At 57.0% G+C, this 15127-nt stretch overlaps 1 protein-coding gene across 1 annotated transcript in view; it reads right to left on the bottom strand.

Annotated features, from left to right (window-relative positions):
• PITPNM2 (phosphatidylinositol transfer protein membrane associated 2) overlaps nucleotides 1-13090 on the bottom strand; it is a 29710-nt gene extending 16620 nt beyond the window's left edge. Inside the window, exons 1-5 of the mRNA XM_007938245.2 lie at nucleotides 13013-13090; nucleotides 6645-6859; nucleotides 5734-5855; nucleotides 4682-4909; nucleotides 494-799 (exon numbers count right to left, since the gene is read on the bottom strand). Coding sequence (XP_007936436.1) covers nucleotides 494-799; nucleotides 4682-4909; nucleotides 5734-5855; nucleotides 6645-6859; nucleotides 13013-13090 — 949 coding nt within the window. The remainder of the gene's footprint in view (nucleotides 1-493; nucleotides 800-4681; nucleotides 4910-5733; nucleotides 5856-6644; nucleotides 6860-13012) is intronic.
• Between the last annotated feature and the right edge of the window lie 2037 nt (nucleotides 13091-15127).

The raw sequence follows: 15127 nt of genomic DNA, 5'->3' as shown, positions 1-15127 counted from the left end.
TTGCCGAGGGGATTCCACTGCACACCTATCTGATTCTTCTCAGAACTACAGCACTTTCACACTCCCCCCAACACACGCACACCAGGGTTTTCCCAGGGTCTGAAGCCCTGCAGACCCTCTCCACATCTGGCCCACTGCCTGGCTCCCAGCCTCGTCAGGGCTGCAGGACGGCCTGGACGGCCTCAGCCAGTGGAGGGCCAGTCTGTGGAGAGAGGAGAAGGTTCTGGCTCCCCACACAGCCCCAAAGATGTGAAAAGCAAGAGTCTGCTTTCAGTTTGGAATGATCTAGGCTGACATGGGGACCCAGGAGGGGCAGCCAGCCATAGAAGATGATGCCTGAGGGAGGGCCCGTCACCCAAAGCAGACCCCAGCCTGGGGGGAGGGGGCACTAGACACTCTCAGGGTCCTCATGAACCCCACCTGGCCTCAGGGCTCATTACCAGCACTGTGAAGGCATGAAGGGCTGCGGGTGTGGGTGGCTGCACGAGCTCACCTCCCCGCTTGGATGACCTCGATGACCTGGAGGATGTGGACCACTGCTTCTTCAGGCCGCGCCCGGCCATGGGCTCCCCATTGCTGCCGCTGGGCTCGGCGGGCTCCCCGGAGGCCTGGTCCTGGACAGCTTGGTCCTGAGAGAGCTCAGTGGCCTCCTCGTCCTCGCTGAACTGGGCCATCTTGCGGGAGAGCACAAGCTGTGCCTCCTTCTCCAGCTCCCGGATGTTCTCCATGCTGAGGCCAAACCACTCATCCTGCCAGCACCAGGCCTGCCGGTGGGCCCGCACCATCACCCTCCGCAGGCCTGGATGGGGCAGGGGAAGAGGAGGGGCAAAGGAGGGAGTGGGGAGGGGCGGGGGAGGAGAGGGAGAGGGAGACACAGAGAGGGACACAGAGACAGGAGGGAGAGAGGGAGGGAGACGGATGGGGAGAGATACAGAGATGGAGAGAAAGGGGGGGCACAGAGACACAGAAACACGGAGAGAGAGTTCTCAGGCCAGAGTTGGCCCGGAGGCCCCCTGAGCCTGGGTTGGGCTGGGCTCCAACACCCCTGGGTGAGTGGCCCAGGGCAAACACTGCCCATTGTGCCTCAATTTCCCCTTCTGTAAAATGAGGCAATTGGACCTCATGATCTCTAAGGTCTTCCCAGCCAGATGCAGCACACAGTGAGTCTATAATTAAAGCAAAGGGGCTCTCGCTGTGATGTGTCTTATCAGAAGCCACCATTAATTTTGGGGGGAGTTTCCTGTCCCAGGGGAGGCTGGCACAGGGCTTCCCAAGAGTCGCTTGTCTCTGTGTTGGCACGCTTTTCCTAACTTCCCATTGAAAAGCAAGTTGGCCCTACACTTAAAACAAAAACCCAACACTTTTAGTAAGATGTACTGTACATATAAAACAAACTGTTTAAGGTATACAGACAATAATTGGAAAGAACCATAGAGGCAGAAAGCTGATCAGAGGTTGCCTTGGGCTGGGGTGGGTGGGGATGACTGCAGACAGGAACAAAGGGACCTTGTGGGGTGACGATGTTCTAGAACTGGCTGTTGGAGCTGGCTACACATTCTGAATAGATGCACGCTTAGCCAAGGGTTCTCTCACAGCAGGTGAATGGTATGGTAGTAAAGGTATGCTTCCATGAAGCGGGTTTATAATTTTTTTTTCAATTCACATCCATACCACTTAGCTAAGAAAGAGGACATCACCCAGCCTTCTACATACCCCTCATGACCTCCTCCCTCCCAGTACGAGAGTCTACCTGAATTTGGGGTTCACTGTTTTTCTCTATGGGTTTCCCACCCACATGTCCCCGTAAGCGACATGGTGGGTCTGTCTGCATGCTGTTGAATTTCTCTGTATGTGGCAGGCTGTGCGTGTTCTCTCGTAACCTGCTGTTGTGGGGAGGTTTATCCATGTACGTGTGGCCTCAGAGCTCACAGGCTTGTGACAAAAGCATTTATTGGTTTAAAACGCCTCATTTCATTTATGTCTTCTCCTGCCAGCGGGCCTTTGGCTCATTTTCTTTGTTTGTTCGATTTGCTATTATGACTGCTTGGAACGTTCTGGAACTTGCCCGGCTTTCTCCAGGGCAAACCCGGGAGTGAAATCGCTCCATCTCAGGGCATGCACCACTCTGCTTCCCTAGGGGAAGGCCGGTGGCTGAGCAGGGCGGTCAGGCCAGTTCACAGTCCCCAGCAGGCCTCTTTCAGAACCCTCCCAACGCCCCTCCTGTTTGCAGTGTCGGCTGTGCTCAGCCCCTCCTCCCCTCCCCAGCTCTGAGGCTGTCCTTTCTAAATCTCCCTGCCAGGCCTGCTCTGCCACTGTAGGAGCCTTCCTCCTTACCCTGCCCCCTGACCTCCAGATAGTGTCCTCCTTCAGCAGGATTGAGGATGGCCTCAGGCTACCCACAGCCCATCCAGAGCCTCAGTTTCCTCTCTTGCACCTGTCTGCTGACCCCACATGGCTGCCAGGAAGGGCAACGCTTCCCAACTCTAACCCATACATGGAAATGCTTCCTGGGGGCCTGGCAGAGCCCTGGTGGCACAGTAGTTAAAACATTTGCTGCTCACTCAAAGGTCAGCAGTTCAAACTCACTAGCAGCTTCATGGGAGAAAGATGAGGCAGTCTGCTTCCATAGAGATTTACAGCCTCAGAAACACTATGGGGCAGTTCTATTTTGTCCTAAACTGTCACTAGAGTCAGAATCCACTTGACAGTGTCAGGTTTAGATGTAGTACCTCGAACAGCACTACATCTGGGGCCAGGCAGTAATGGGGACAGCTAAGACCTGAGCCCAGAGTCCCTGGGTGGTGCTGTTAATACACTGAGCTGCTCACTGAAAGGCTGGGGTTTCGAGTTCACTCAGAAGTAACACAGTAGAAAGGCCTGGTGATCTGCTTCCAAAATATCAGCCACCAAAAGCCCTGCACAGCACAGTTCTGCTGACACACATGGAGTGTCAAGAGTCAGAACCAGCTGGACAGTGACAGGCTGGTTAAGAACGGTGCCCACCTCCAAAGTCAGCCTCTCCAAAGCTGCCTGAGAGAGGCCGCCTGGCTCGGGTGACTCAGGTTCACTGACGACCCTATGACAATACACATAGTAACAGCTGTCACCCAGCACCCACTAGGTGCTGTGTGCCATCTTGGTTCTGAATACCACCGTCTTGTCTTATCTCCTTGCAGGACAGGCATTGCTATACCCATTTTACAGATAAGGAAAGTGAGGCTCATAGACATAAGAGGCTTCCCGAAACCACAGAGCCACTGTGTGGCAAAGTTGGGACTGGGCTTCAGTTAAAGGGCTCGGGGGATCTTCAGAGCTTGGGCTGGATCTTGGTTAGTGCACAGGGCTGGGAAGGGGTGCCTGACCCCAGAAAAGCCTTGAGGAGAAGGCAGGATAAACCACTAGCACTGACACGGTCAGCTTCTTGGGGATGGAGCAGGAAGGGGTCAGGGTGGTGCCAGCCCTCCTGATGGGTGGGACATTTCCTTCTCTTCACTACCAGCCCAACGCCTGCTGGCTGACATTACAGAGCCCCCAGGAAGCAGGCCTGCGGGTGGTGGGCTTGACCTCTGCCCTGACACTGAGCTGCCCCAGGCCACCTCTGCCACTGAGGTCCTTTCCAGCTCCCAGGCCCTGCCACTGGAGGCACCAGCCCTCTGTGTTGCACACCCACTTTCCTCTTGGGACAGGCAGCAAATGGTGGGTCTGGCTGTTAGGGGGCTCTGGAGGTCCTGCAGGCCCTGTCCCTGATGCTGAGAACATCTGCCTTGGCCAGCAGGACAGTGAGGCTGGGTTGAGCCTGGCTCCGCTTCTGACTTGGGCTCCCCCAGCCCCTCTGTAAAATGGGGTACAATGCCCCACTCTGGGTCATCAGGATTTGTAAGATGGGCAGGAAACCCATCATCAATGGGGAGACTATGCCTGTCTAGTCAGGGGCCAGCTGGGCCTCTCCCAGCTCAGGAGCCTCTGGGGTGGGGACAGGCCCCTTGGCACCAACATGAGGCAGGGACTGGAGGGTGGGGGAGGGGAGGGGGAAGGGGACCTCAGCACAGGCTCCACCAGGAGCCGCAGGCCATCTTTGGTTCCCCCACTCCCAGGCACCTCCTCTGGACCCACCCAGTGTGTGTGAAGGACACATTTGTGGCCAAGCTTCCTTGTCCCTGGAGCTTCCAGCCCAGTGAGGGAGGCAGGCTTGGGGGCAGGGCTGGGTTCCAGAATCCCCAGGAGGAGAAAACACAGCCCTGGTGTGAGTGGGCAGGGAGGCTGTACTGGGGGCGTGTCCCACTGGTGGGAGGGGCGTTGTTACCTTCCCATCAATTCCACCTCCTTGCACCCGCGTGTGTGCAGAGTACAACTGCCCCATAGGTTTGCACTGCTGAGACCCTTGGAAGCAGACAGCCAGGATTTTCTTCCTGTTGCCTCTGGGTGGTTTCAAACTGCCAGCCTTTCAGCTAGGAGTCAAGCTCTTAACCACGGCGCCACCCAGGGGCTGCCAGACAGGTGTGTATATGTACCCATTTGAGAAGCAGGCCGTGAGTCTCTGAAGGTGGGGCCGGGGGCTCATGGCCAGACACACATACTGCTCATCACGGAGGTGCTCCACGACCGTGTTGAACGGTCAGATGCTCCGCACAGGGAGCAGGATGAAGGCGCAGCACAGGGCCAGGCCGGGGCAGCAGCTCACCCGTGTCGTGGATGAACCTCTCGATCTTGGACTGCATGCCCCAGTAGCGGAACTCCACCTTGCAGAGCTTGTAGGCGCACATGAGCGGGAAGGCGTACTGCTTGTGCTCCTCGATCCAGTTGTCAGAAAGTGGCCCCCGCTGGGTCTTGGAGGAATGGAACAGCTTGGGGTCCTCCTCTGTCTTATACTCACTGGGGGGGACGGGGTCCTTGACGATGTCAATGAAGTCTGCAGGGAGATGAGGAGAGTGGCCATGTCTGCCCAGACCTTGACTGCCACCTTCTTGTCCAGTGGGCTCCCCCATGTCTCTTCACCCCTCAACCCCTCCAGACTATGCGATAACACATTTCTGCTGCCATAAGCCACCGGATTTGTGGTCCTCTGTGACGACAGTTACCCCAGGAGCCAAATCCTGGGGCTGGGTCGCCTCCCTAGGAGCAGGAGTGCCTCTGCTGAGACACCTGCACGACACCTTCTTTCCCTGGGACCCTGGGTCCTGGGGGCCAGAGGGTGCACACTGGCAGCTGTTGAGCTCAACCCGGGCCACGCGTGTGCTCTGTTTGGCTGGCACACAATCGCTTGAACCTGCATTGTGAACACTGGGACACTTCACGCGAGAACCCTGGTTTCTGCCTTCTCTTGGAAAAGAGACACATGGCAGAATTAGCAGGAAGAGGGTGGAGTGGAGGCCGTTGCCATCAAGGGCACGGGATGGCCTCGTCGTTTGCCACAGTCCCTGATCACCTGCTGCCCTCATTCATGCCTGTCAGCTGAGGTGGGAGCCAGGCACACAGTAGACCGTGACTACTCACACCTCCGTGCAGGCCCGGGAAAGGTATGGAGCCTCAGTTTGCATGTCAGGAAAATGGGGTACGGTTGCTCATCCTGTTTCCTCCTGGTGTGCAGCTGGGTCAAAGGGCAGAGGGGGCTCTGGGCTGCGAAGGCTGGACACCTGTCCAGAACGTTGCAGGGACACTTGCCCGCATCATCACAGACGCTTGCCTAGAACTTCGCAGGGGACGCACGCCCAGAACGTTGCGGGGGATGCTCACCAATTGTCAGCTGGTTCCTTTCCACAGGAGAGAGGCTGAACACGTTGCAGTTTTCTCCAGCATCGGTTTTATAGAAGGTTTCGATGTCGATGGAGAATTTCTCCACGAAAGGGCATGTGAACCTGTGCAGGAAGGGGGGCATCCCAGGAGCCACTGAGAGCTGTGCTCAGAGGGGCCACGAGACAGCTGGCCGGGGCTGGGCGGGGGCCCTCATGGGGAGCAGGGCCTGCTGGGAAGGGAAGGAGTGGGACCCAAGACTCACTTGTCCCCATCCCACCTCCTGGGCCTTCACCTTGTCCCAGGAACAGCCAACGGCAGGTTGGGAGGGTGGGCTTGGGGGAGAGGGTGCAGTAAGCTGGTGTCCCCAAGCTGCTTCTAGAAGGCTCACATGTTCATATCCCATGTGTAAGCCAGAACACGGAACACACACATGCCCACAAGCAGTAGGGCTGAATCTACCCCCAGTCCTCAGTGTGATATGCCCCTGCCACCCAAAGCCAACTCTGGCAGCAGGACAGGGCTTTTCTCCCAGGTGGAGACTAACTTGTGGGAGGAAGGTGCTGTCAGGAGAGGAAGAGCTCAGTGGACATGTAGCTGCAGGCCCTCGTCCAGAGTGGGCAGAGCCGTAGGTTGCAGGGCTGGTTTGGGTGTAGGGGTGTGCCTGGCGGTCCCAGCCTGGGAGCCAGGTGGCTAACCTGGTTCAGGTATAGGGGTGTGCCTGGCGGTCCCAGCCTGGGAGCCAGGTGGCTAACCTGGTTCAGGTATAGGGGTGTGCCTGGCGGTCCCAGCCTGGGAGCCAGGTGGCTAACCTGGTTCAGGTATAGGGGTGTGCCTGGGGGTCCCAGCCCAGGACCACTGGTTTAGGCCTGGGGGCATCAGGGGGCTTTCACCCCTGCTCAGGGTCAGCTCACCTGGTCCGGGTGTAGGGGTAGGCGTTCCAGGACTCCTCCACCACCCGCAGGGCCGCCTTGGGCAGGATGGAGCGGAACCAGCTGGGGATGTGCATACCCACGTGGTACACCTTGTGTGTGTACTGCCCGGAGCCACCGGGGCCATCTGAGTACGGCCGATTCTCCAGGATCTCCACGCCACTACCTTCGCCAAACGTCTCGTTTCGGCTCTTCTTCTGTGGAGACAAAAGGCCACGTGTCTCCAGAGGACTCCAGGGGCCATGTTCTCTGCATACAGGAAGGGGCTCACAGAAGGCAGTGGGGGAGGTAAAGGGCTTTGGCCCATGTGGCCGCTCTTCTGGGTACTTCTCAGACCCTGTCCAGGCTCAGGCTCCAAGGGCCCAAGGCCTTGTATGGGAGCCCAAAGCTCTCCAGGCTCCAGTACCGCCAACTGCCTCCCCCTTCCCCCAGGACTTCTCTCTGAAGTGACTTCTTCTGGGGTGACCTTCTAAACTGGTTGTGATGACACCCACACAGCTCTGAGCACCCAGGACCAAGGTAGCTGCACTGTGCACTTTAAATGGGGGACTTCATGGCATGTGACTGACATCTCAGGAAAGTTGCTGTCAAACAAAGCAAACGAAACCACGTCTTGCCTCTCATGCTTACTCAGATGCAAGAGACAGCCAGTGTGGGGAGCGGGAGACAGCCTGGGTGGCTGGCTCTGAAATACAGTGCCTCGGTCACCTCTCAGTGGCTCTGCTGACCACCTTTCCCAGTCTCCAAAAGCTCAGGGTTCTGTTCATGCAGGAAACTGTGTCCAAGGTGCTGGCGACTTCAAGCTCAGCATGTTCCCATGGTGATGTGACAGCATCACCAAGGCCATCTTCGGTCAGCTTGTTGAACAGCACGTGCACGAAAACCCACCCCCATAAACGCACACCCACAGGCACACACCCACGCCCATATGCACACACTCACATGCGCGCACACACAACACACCCACACTCTTGTGTACATACCCATGTGCACACAAAGAAACACACATCCACACATACCCCACATGTTCACATACCCATGCACACACGCATGTGCACACCTTCAAACACACACACATACTCACATGTGTGCATGCAAACACACTCCTGAATACCTATGCTCTTCCCTACACACCCACTGATGTGTGCACACAGAGGCACTCCCAACACCATAGCCCTGCTGCCAATGCCCCCATATCTGCCTGCTGCCTCCCTGGGGTATGAGATGTGTCACACCTCACTGGGGTATGAGATGTATCACGCCTCCCTGGGGTATGAGATGTGTCACGCCTCCCTGGCCCAGAGCAGATGAGCCTTCAAAACAAATATGAGATCAAGGGAGATATACCCCTTAGAGCCATTGGCCACGGGGCACCAGAGGGCCAGCATTCACATAGAGGGAAAGCTGGACAAACAGGAGTGCATAGTTAAGAAGGGCACAGGGAGAAGGTGGTCACAGGGATGGAAGGGGAGGGGAGGAGAATTTGCTATGGTCAGGGATGGCAGTTGGGGCATGAAATCAAATGTATGTGAACTGTTGAATGTAAAACAAATTTTGCTCAGTAAATTTACACCCAAAGCACAATAAAATTAATCAAACAAACAAACATGAGGACAATGTGCAGGTCAGGGGTCTCTGAGACTAAGGTAGGATGCTGGCTGGTCAGGGAGCCAAGGGCAGAGAAAGGACAGGGAGCGCTGGAGGGGACAGAGACAGGGGTCTTCTCAACCTGGCTGTACAGGAGGCCTGGGTAGAAGCAGGCAGACCTCTCTGTGAGTCCTCCATCCATCCCAGCTGGGCAGTGCCCCTGACCACCTCCTGTGAGTGATCCTGTCTGTCTGGCAAATGGGAGCACTGACCTGCCCAACAGGTGAGTCCTCGTCTCTCACCTACCAGTGGGTTCTCATCACCTCCTACCCAGCTTCTTCTGCTCCAAGCCAGGCCTTCCTTAAACAGCACTTTCCACAACATGAGAATGACTCTGTGGGTAGCCTTACCATGCCAACCCATATCTTTTGCCCACAGGTGACTTCAGGTGCATTGACAGAGCTGTATAGTGGGGAAAGCCCGGGCTTTAGAGTCAGATTGGGGGGGTGGTGAGGAGCAACTCTGTTCCAATAGCAACAGCTGTGACTTCATAGAAGGCAAAAGCCAAAATGGATTGCAAAGCTTTCCACTACAGCTATGGGACATCAGTGAGGACAAGTCCATGTGTCAGGATAGAGCCTGCCTCGTGGGGTCTGCTGTGCACCTGTGAGCAAGTTCCTTGACATTGCGGAGCCTCGAGTTCCCATCTGTAAGGGGAGGACAAACCTCCCCAGGACAGTGGTCATCTGAAGGTCATAGTGAGGGTTAACTTCAAGCCATGTGTCTGGGCTCCTGGCAACCAGCCACTGAAACCACCAGAGGTGGTGACAGCCGTGGTCACTCACAGGAGACGGATGTGGTAGGCTATTGACGGACCTGAGGGTCACAGCAGGCAGCAGCCACTGGCACCCAACATGTCCTCTGAGTGTCTCCATGCAGAGGCCAGGGAGCAACCTGAATGACTAAACATCACTACTCCCTTCCAATGCTGGGTGCATCTTCTCATTGTGGAGCTGGCAATACAAAAGGCCATCGGCCCCCCAAAGGGGGACAACACCCCACGTGGGAAGGGCCTTGGGTAGCCTTGTGGTGACCTGTCATACCACAGAGGAGCCAGCTCTTCCTGACAGGGGAGTGGCCCACCCCCCACAGAGCCAGCGGCAGTGCTGCCTAAATAGGCTGGAGGGTGGCCCTCTCTCTGCCTGGCACCTAGGGCTTCCCAGGAGAGGCCACCGTGCCACGGGGCTGGAGTGGCAAAGGCACAGACCCAAGGTGGCCAGTTCAACAAAAATAGGAGTCTCCAGGGGGGGTTAGGGCAGAGGGACAAGCAGGTCCTTGACAACCATGCAGTTGGCAGAGATAGAGGGAGGGCACAGTGCTCTTCCCTAGTGCTGTCCAGGGTCCTGGCCCACTCCCAGCCCCACTCCTGATCTTCAGTCCTTCCCAGACCGGAGATGGTGTGTTGGACAGGCAGCAGGCTGGGCACTCCTGCCCGGGCTCCCACAATCCTGAGAGTAACCTCACAGAGTTGGCGGCCAGTGCAGACAGGAGGCCATGGCCCAGCTCCAGGTACAGCTGGTCCTCAGCAGAGGTGGGAGATGCACTTTCCTCTGCAGGCTTAGCCTCCTAAAGCCCAGCTCAGAATGTGGGCTGAGCATGCCCAGTTCTGCACTTGCTACAAGGGCTGCAAACCATGTGAGTTCCGCTGGGGGCTCTGAGTGGATATCAAGCATTTGTCAATCAACTCTCTCCCAGCCCTCGGCACAAAGGAGGGCCCAGAGGAACTGGTGAATTCGACTTTTTCGGTTATGGGTTCGGTTATGTGCCCCCAAAATATGGCCACATGTCTCCAGAGGACTCCAGGCCTCATCCCTGCATCTGTGAAACTGACCTCATTTGGAAAGGGGGGGTGTCTTTTGTTATGTTAATGAGGCCAGGCCAGGGTAGGGTGGGCCCTAAACCTAGTCACCTCTGACTATGAGCAGCAGGACAGAGACAGAGACACACACAGGGAGGTAGCGGGACACATGCCTGGGCTACTATACACCTGGGCATTCTGATCATTCACATAAACTTGCAGGACCTCCCCCACTGCCTGTCTTCTCACCTCCTGAACTGAGAGCAAGTAGCTTTCTGTCCTGTAAAGCCACCCCTGTGTGGGTGTTTTGTTCCCAAAGCACACAGCTATTCATAACTGACCTATGACACACTAAATGTGATGACTTGTGACACGCGTGCCCTCTGAGACCACCGCCAAGATGGAGACTAGAAATGACACCCCCCACCCCAACAGCAGGAGCCAGGCACTCAGGCCTGTGGGCAGGCAGAGGAGGGAGCCGGTAAGCACTGGAGGGGCTGAAGCAGAGAAGGTCCCTCTGGGAGCATCAGGGCTTTGGCACAGGCTGATGGGGGTGTGTGGGTGTCTCAGGGCCAGGAAAGGCCAGGTGAGGGCCTCCCCTGCTGCTCTGCCCTGGTGAGGGGGCTCCTCAAGAGCTGCTGGGAGAAGGCTCAGGGGGATGGCTAAGGGGAAAAGTCAGCGGTCCCTCTGAGCCTCCACCAGGGTGGCAACTCCTTGAAGCTCTGTCTGCTCCCTGGCTCGCAGCTCCCTGGGCTCCCAGACACGGTGCCCTCCCCCTCACTTGCACTTCCCACCTCTGAGGCAGGGTACCTCTCTGCAGGCACTCCCAGGAGCCCAGTGCTCTCCAGGGCCGTGGAGGTCACCTGGACCCTGGCTGGGAGCCAGGCGGTCAGAGTTGTGATCCCAGCTTTGCCAACCTTGGTTTCCTCATCTGTAAAATAGGGCACTGGCCTATAAGAGCCCTTCTGGGCAGATGTACTATGAGGCGCCTGGCTTATGTGACAGATAAAGAAGCTAAAGCTCAGAGAGGCCCAATCACTGGGTCACTGTCCCTCCACTAGTGAAAGTCAGAGCTACACTTGAAGCCAGGCTCAGTGTGACCTCCCAGCCTCCCAGGGATCCTGGGGACCTGGTCTCAAGAGAAGGGGCTGCGCTGGCATCAAGAGAGACCCACCAGGCCCCCTCAGGGCCTGTGCTGCTGTGTGTGAAGGAGGGGTGGAGAGCAGGCCCACACCCACCAAAGACAATAGCAGGCAGGGCCTGACACACACACACACACACACAGCCACTGTCCTGCAGGGGCAGACTCACAGACCACCACTCAGCAGAGACTGCTAAGAGAGGGGAGTGAACAGACACGATCCCTGGGATTCACTGGAGTCAGGCAAAGCCCTGGGAAGGCAGGGCCCGCGGGCCAGGGCTGGGAGGCAGAGAGAATGTGGGAGCGTGCACTGTGATGCCCTGGGCTTCTGTGTCAGAACCAACAACCAGCCGAAGAGGCCCAGGGCCCCAAACCAGACAGCACTGCTTGCAGGTCGGAAGAAGTGAGGCCTGGCGGCCAGGGCCTCACCTCCACGGGGGCCTTGTTGAAGGGACAGCAGAGCCATGGCGCTCCCATTGTAAGACCAGGGCGGGGTGCTATCCTTGATACTTGGCAGGGCCAGGCTGGTGGGCAGGGGTGCTAAGGACCCAAGGAAGATAATTGGTCCAGAGTCTCAAGAAGGCTGTGGCTTCCTACAAGCCTGCTGCCACTGGAGGCACGGAGCAAGAGGGTGGAAAGGGCTGGGATTCGGGAACCCAGCATCCAGGGATGAAATGTTCCTGCAAAGCTCGGCTGTCCTATCCTCAGAGCTCTGGGAGCCACTGGCTGGGGGGGCAGACAACGCAACACACACAGCGGCCCTGCAAAGCAGCCTGCTCCTGGAAGCTGTGTGGTGTTCCAAGAGCTCAGGGCCGGCGCTTGCAGCCTCTCTCTCCCGCTCTTGAGGAATAATTAAGGGGTAAGTGGTTCAAGAGGGAGCTGAATGGCACTTCTGAAGCCACTCAGAGCAAACAGCCCATGGAGAGGCTGAAGCCCCTCCTGTTCCCTTCCCAGCCAGGCCTCATAGGCCGAGGAGCCTGGTTGAACCCCCAGAAGCTTCTTCGAGGGCTGCCCATAGGGGGCTGGGCCACCAGGGCTCTGCCAGAGGTTGTCACCAAGTGACCAGGTTGAAGGGTGGGAAGCTGCCAGGCAAACATGGGGATGAGAGATGGGGGCCTGCCAGCTGGACTCCTCCCCTGCACTGACAGCTGGGCGGGATGTCCAATGAGGGGCACCGAGAGAGGTCGGACAGAGGCAGCCCATGGGGGAGCAGGTACCAGAGGCGTTGACGTACTCTGGAAGGACGGAGCCCTAATCTGAGCTCCCCGCCTCAAAAGGGAGCTGCTGGAAGGAGCCTCCACACAGCAAAGGCCCAGCCAGGATCCCAAGAGGAAGCGTGGTCACGTGTTGGCCACCACTATGCTGGTCCTACCTCCTCAGCTCACCAGCCATCATCTCAGACTGGGGATGCTCTGAACCTGTCACCAACCACAAATGGGACTCTGCCAATGAGCAAAGTGTGACAGGGCCAACCGCCAGCAGCGCAGGGTAGTGGGGAAGGCGGGACCTGGGAGCCGGGAGTGCACCATGCGATACTACACACATCATTCCTCATGCCCTTCATCCAGCCATCACGATGAAGGACATCAGAATCGTCGCAACAGAAGCACTAACCTAAGGAAGCGGTAGAAGTGGGCGTGCCATGCCTGCACCACCACCCCTGGGGGACCCTCCAATGCCGTGACTATCCATGGAGCTGTGTACCTGCACCAGGCTTGGAAGCCAGGCCCCGGGTGCGACTGACACATTTGGTGGGGGACCCACCTGGATCATGTACAGCTGGGCGATGCGGTACTCCTCCACAGTCATCGGCAGAGGGATCCGGTATTCCTTTATGATCATTTTGGAGTCCGTGCCTTCCCGGTGATGGGAACTGCAAGCTGGGGACTTCTGGGCAAGGTTCCTTAAATCACCATGACAAAACTCACCGAGGATCCCTGGGGAGAGAGGAGGTCAGGTCACCATCTAGGAAGGCTGGCGGAGACTGGCACAGAGGGGAGGCTCCCAGCCTCCCCACATCCCTGTTTCCTAAGTGAACTCAAAGAGCGGCCGGAAGGGCCAGGTGAGATTCGAGCATGAGCTCTTTGAACAGTAAGGACTGCTAGCCTCCCAGCATGGCCAGGTGCGGAAGGGGGGCACACTGAGGCCCAAACTCCCTGCTTTTGTTTTACTCACGATACTAAGGAGCTCTCAGGAAAGCACCTCCCACCCCCACTGCAGCTCGGCCATGCTGACCTCCAGAGGAGGTGCTCTCATGGCGAGGTGGTTAAAACCTTGGGTTGCTAACCAAAAGGTTGACAGTTCGAATCCACCAGTGGTTCCACAGGACAAAGATGAAGCCATCTGCTTCTGTAAAGATTGGCAGCCTTGGAAACCCTTGTCCAGTTCTACTCTGCCCTCTAGGGGTGCTGTGAGTTGGAATAGACTGGAAGGCAGTGGGTTAGTGGGTTAACCTCGAGAGATGGCGTGATATCACCTGGCAGATGAGTGAAGGTTTCCAACATGGGCAGAGGCAGAACCAGGGGAGTATTTTAGAAAGATCACTCTGGGGAACAACAGGAGGAACCTGTGAGGACTTGTGAAGACCAGAGGCTGGGCACACGGGCTCTGGGTGTGGGGGAGATCGAGGTCCGAGCCATCAGGCAGCATCCTGGGGGCCCCACGTACAAAGGAACAGCCCTGCAGGATCATCTGCTCTGAAATGTTACTGGACACACAACAAGATCAAGATAACTGGGTTCACCAGAACTCTGGCAGATCCAGTTAGGGGTCTGGTCTGCGGGGGTGGAGAGCAGTATGAGCCTGGGCCAGGACTGGCATTGTCCAGGAAGGCCGGAAGCAGAGACTAGAGCCCCCGTGTGGTTCTCCTGCCCCCCTACTCAGCCCTGAAAGCTGCTCGCCCCAGGTCCAGTGTTCATGGGCCAGCCTTTGGAGAGTCTAGCCCAAGTCTGGTTGGAAGCAGAGGCCAGAGGCAGAAGTGATGACCTACTCCCCATGGCTTCACTTCATTCCAAGAAAAAGTCAGAAACAAGTACTGGGCTTGTCTGGAGCAGTGGGTGTTTACGTGCTACCCCTGCTGGGCTCCCAGTCGGCTGAGGCAGTAGCACAGGCCCAGGAAACCATCCCTACTCCAACAACAGAGAGAACCTTTGGATGAGATTAGCATGGGAGATGGGAAGGCACAAACCGAGGTTCCATGATGCTATTCCGGGTGGCTTCCCATTTACACCTTGGGGCTGCCCTACCTGGAGGGCTGCCCTACCCAGAAGGTACTATGGATGCCATGTCACAGAAGAGGAAGTGGGCACCCCGGAGTGACATGCTAGCACTCACACCCACCTCTGGGGACCCAGGTGCCTCCTGCTGCATAGGGTCAAAGCTATATCCCAGAGTCACCTTACTTCACTGCCACCTCCATCCAGTCAATTCTAACTCAGAGAGACCCTATAGGACAGAGTAGAACTGCCTGTAGGATTTCCAAGGCTACAAATCTTTACAGAAGCAGACTGCCTCATCTTTCTCCCATGAAGTGGATGGTGGATTCGAACTGCCGACCTCTTGGTTAGCAGCTGGATGCATTAACCCATAGCATCACCAGAGCTCCCTAGAGTGACCTGGAAAAGTCCATTTCCTCTCTGGGCTATATCCTCATCTTTACAACAGGGGCCAGACACAAGCTCTAATGAGTTGCAGGGAGTCCAAGGACCTGCCCTCGTGGGGCCCTGACCATTCTACCACCATGACTGCCCATGCTCACCACACATAATCAGATTAATCTTCCATCACCTACTGGGGCTGATCCAGGATTAGGGGTGGGCTTGACTAAGCATGTTCCTGAAGTGTCTCCCTCTCCTCAAACAGCACTACTTCTAGTCCTCT

The sequence above is a fragment of the Orycteropus afer genome, unplaced genomic scaffold, assembly GCF_000298275.1.
Source record: "Orycteropus afer afer isolate SDZICR_OR568_19922 unplaced genomic scaffold, OryAfe1.0 scaffold00048, whole genome shotgun sequence".
Classification (NCBI taxonomy): Eukaryota; Metazoa; Chordata; class Mammalia; order Tubulidentata; family Orycteropodidae; genus Orycteropus; species Orycteropus afer.
The sequence above is the reverse complement of the archived record's forward strand: the minus strand, read 5'-3'. Positions and strand labels throughout refer to the sequence as shown.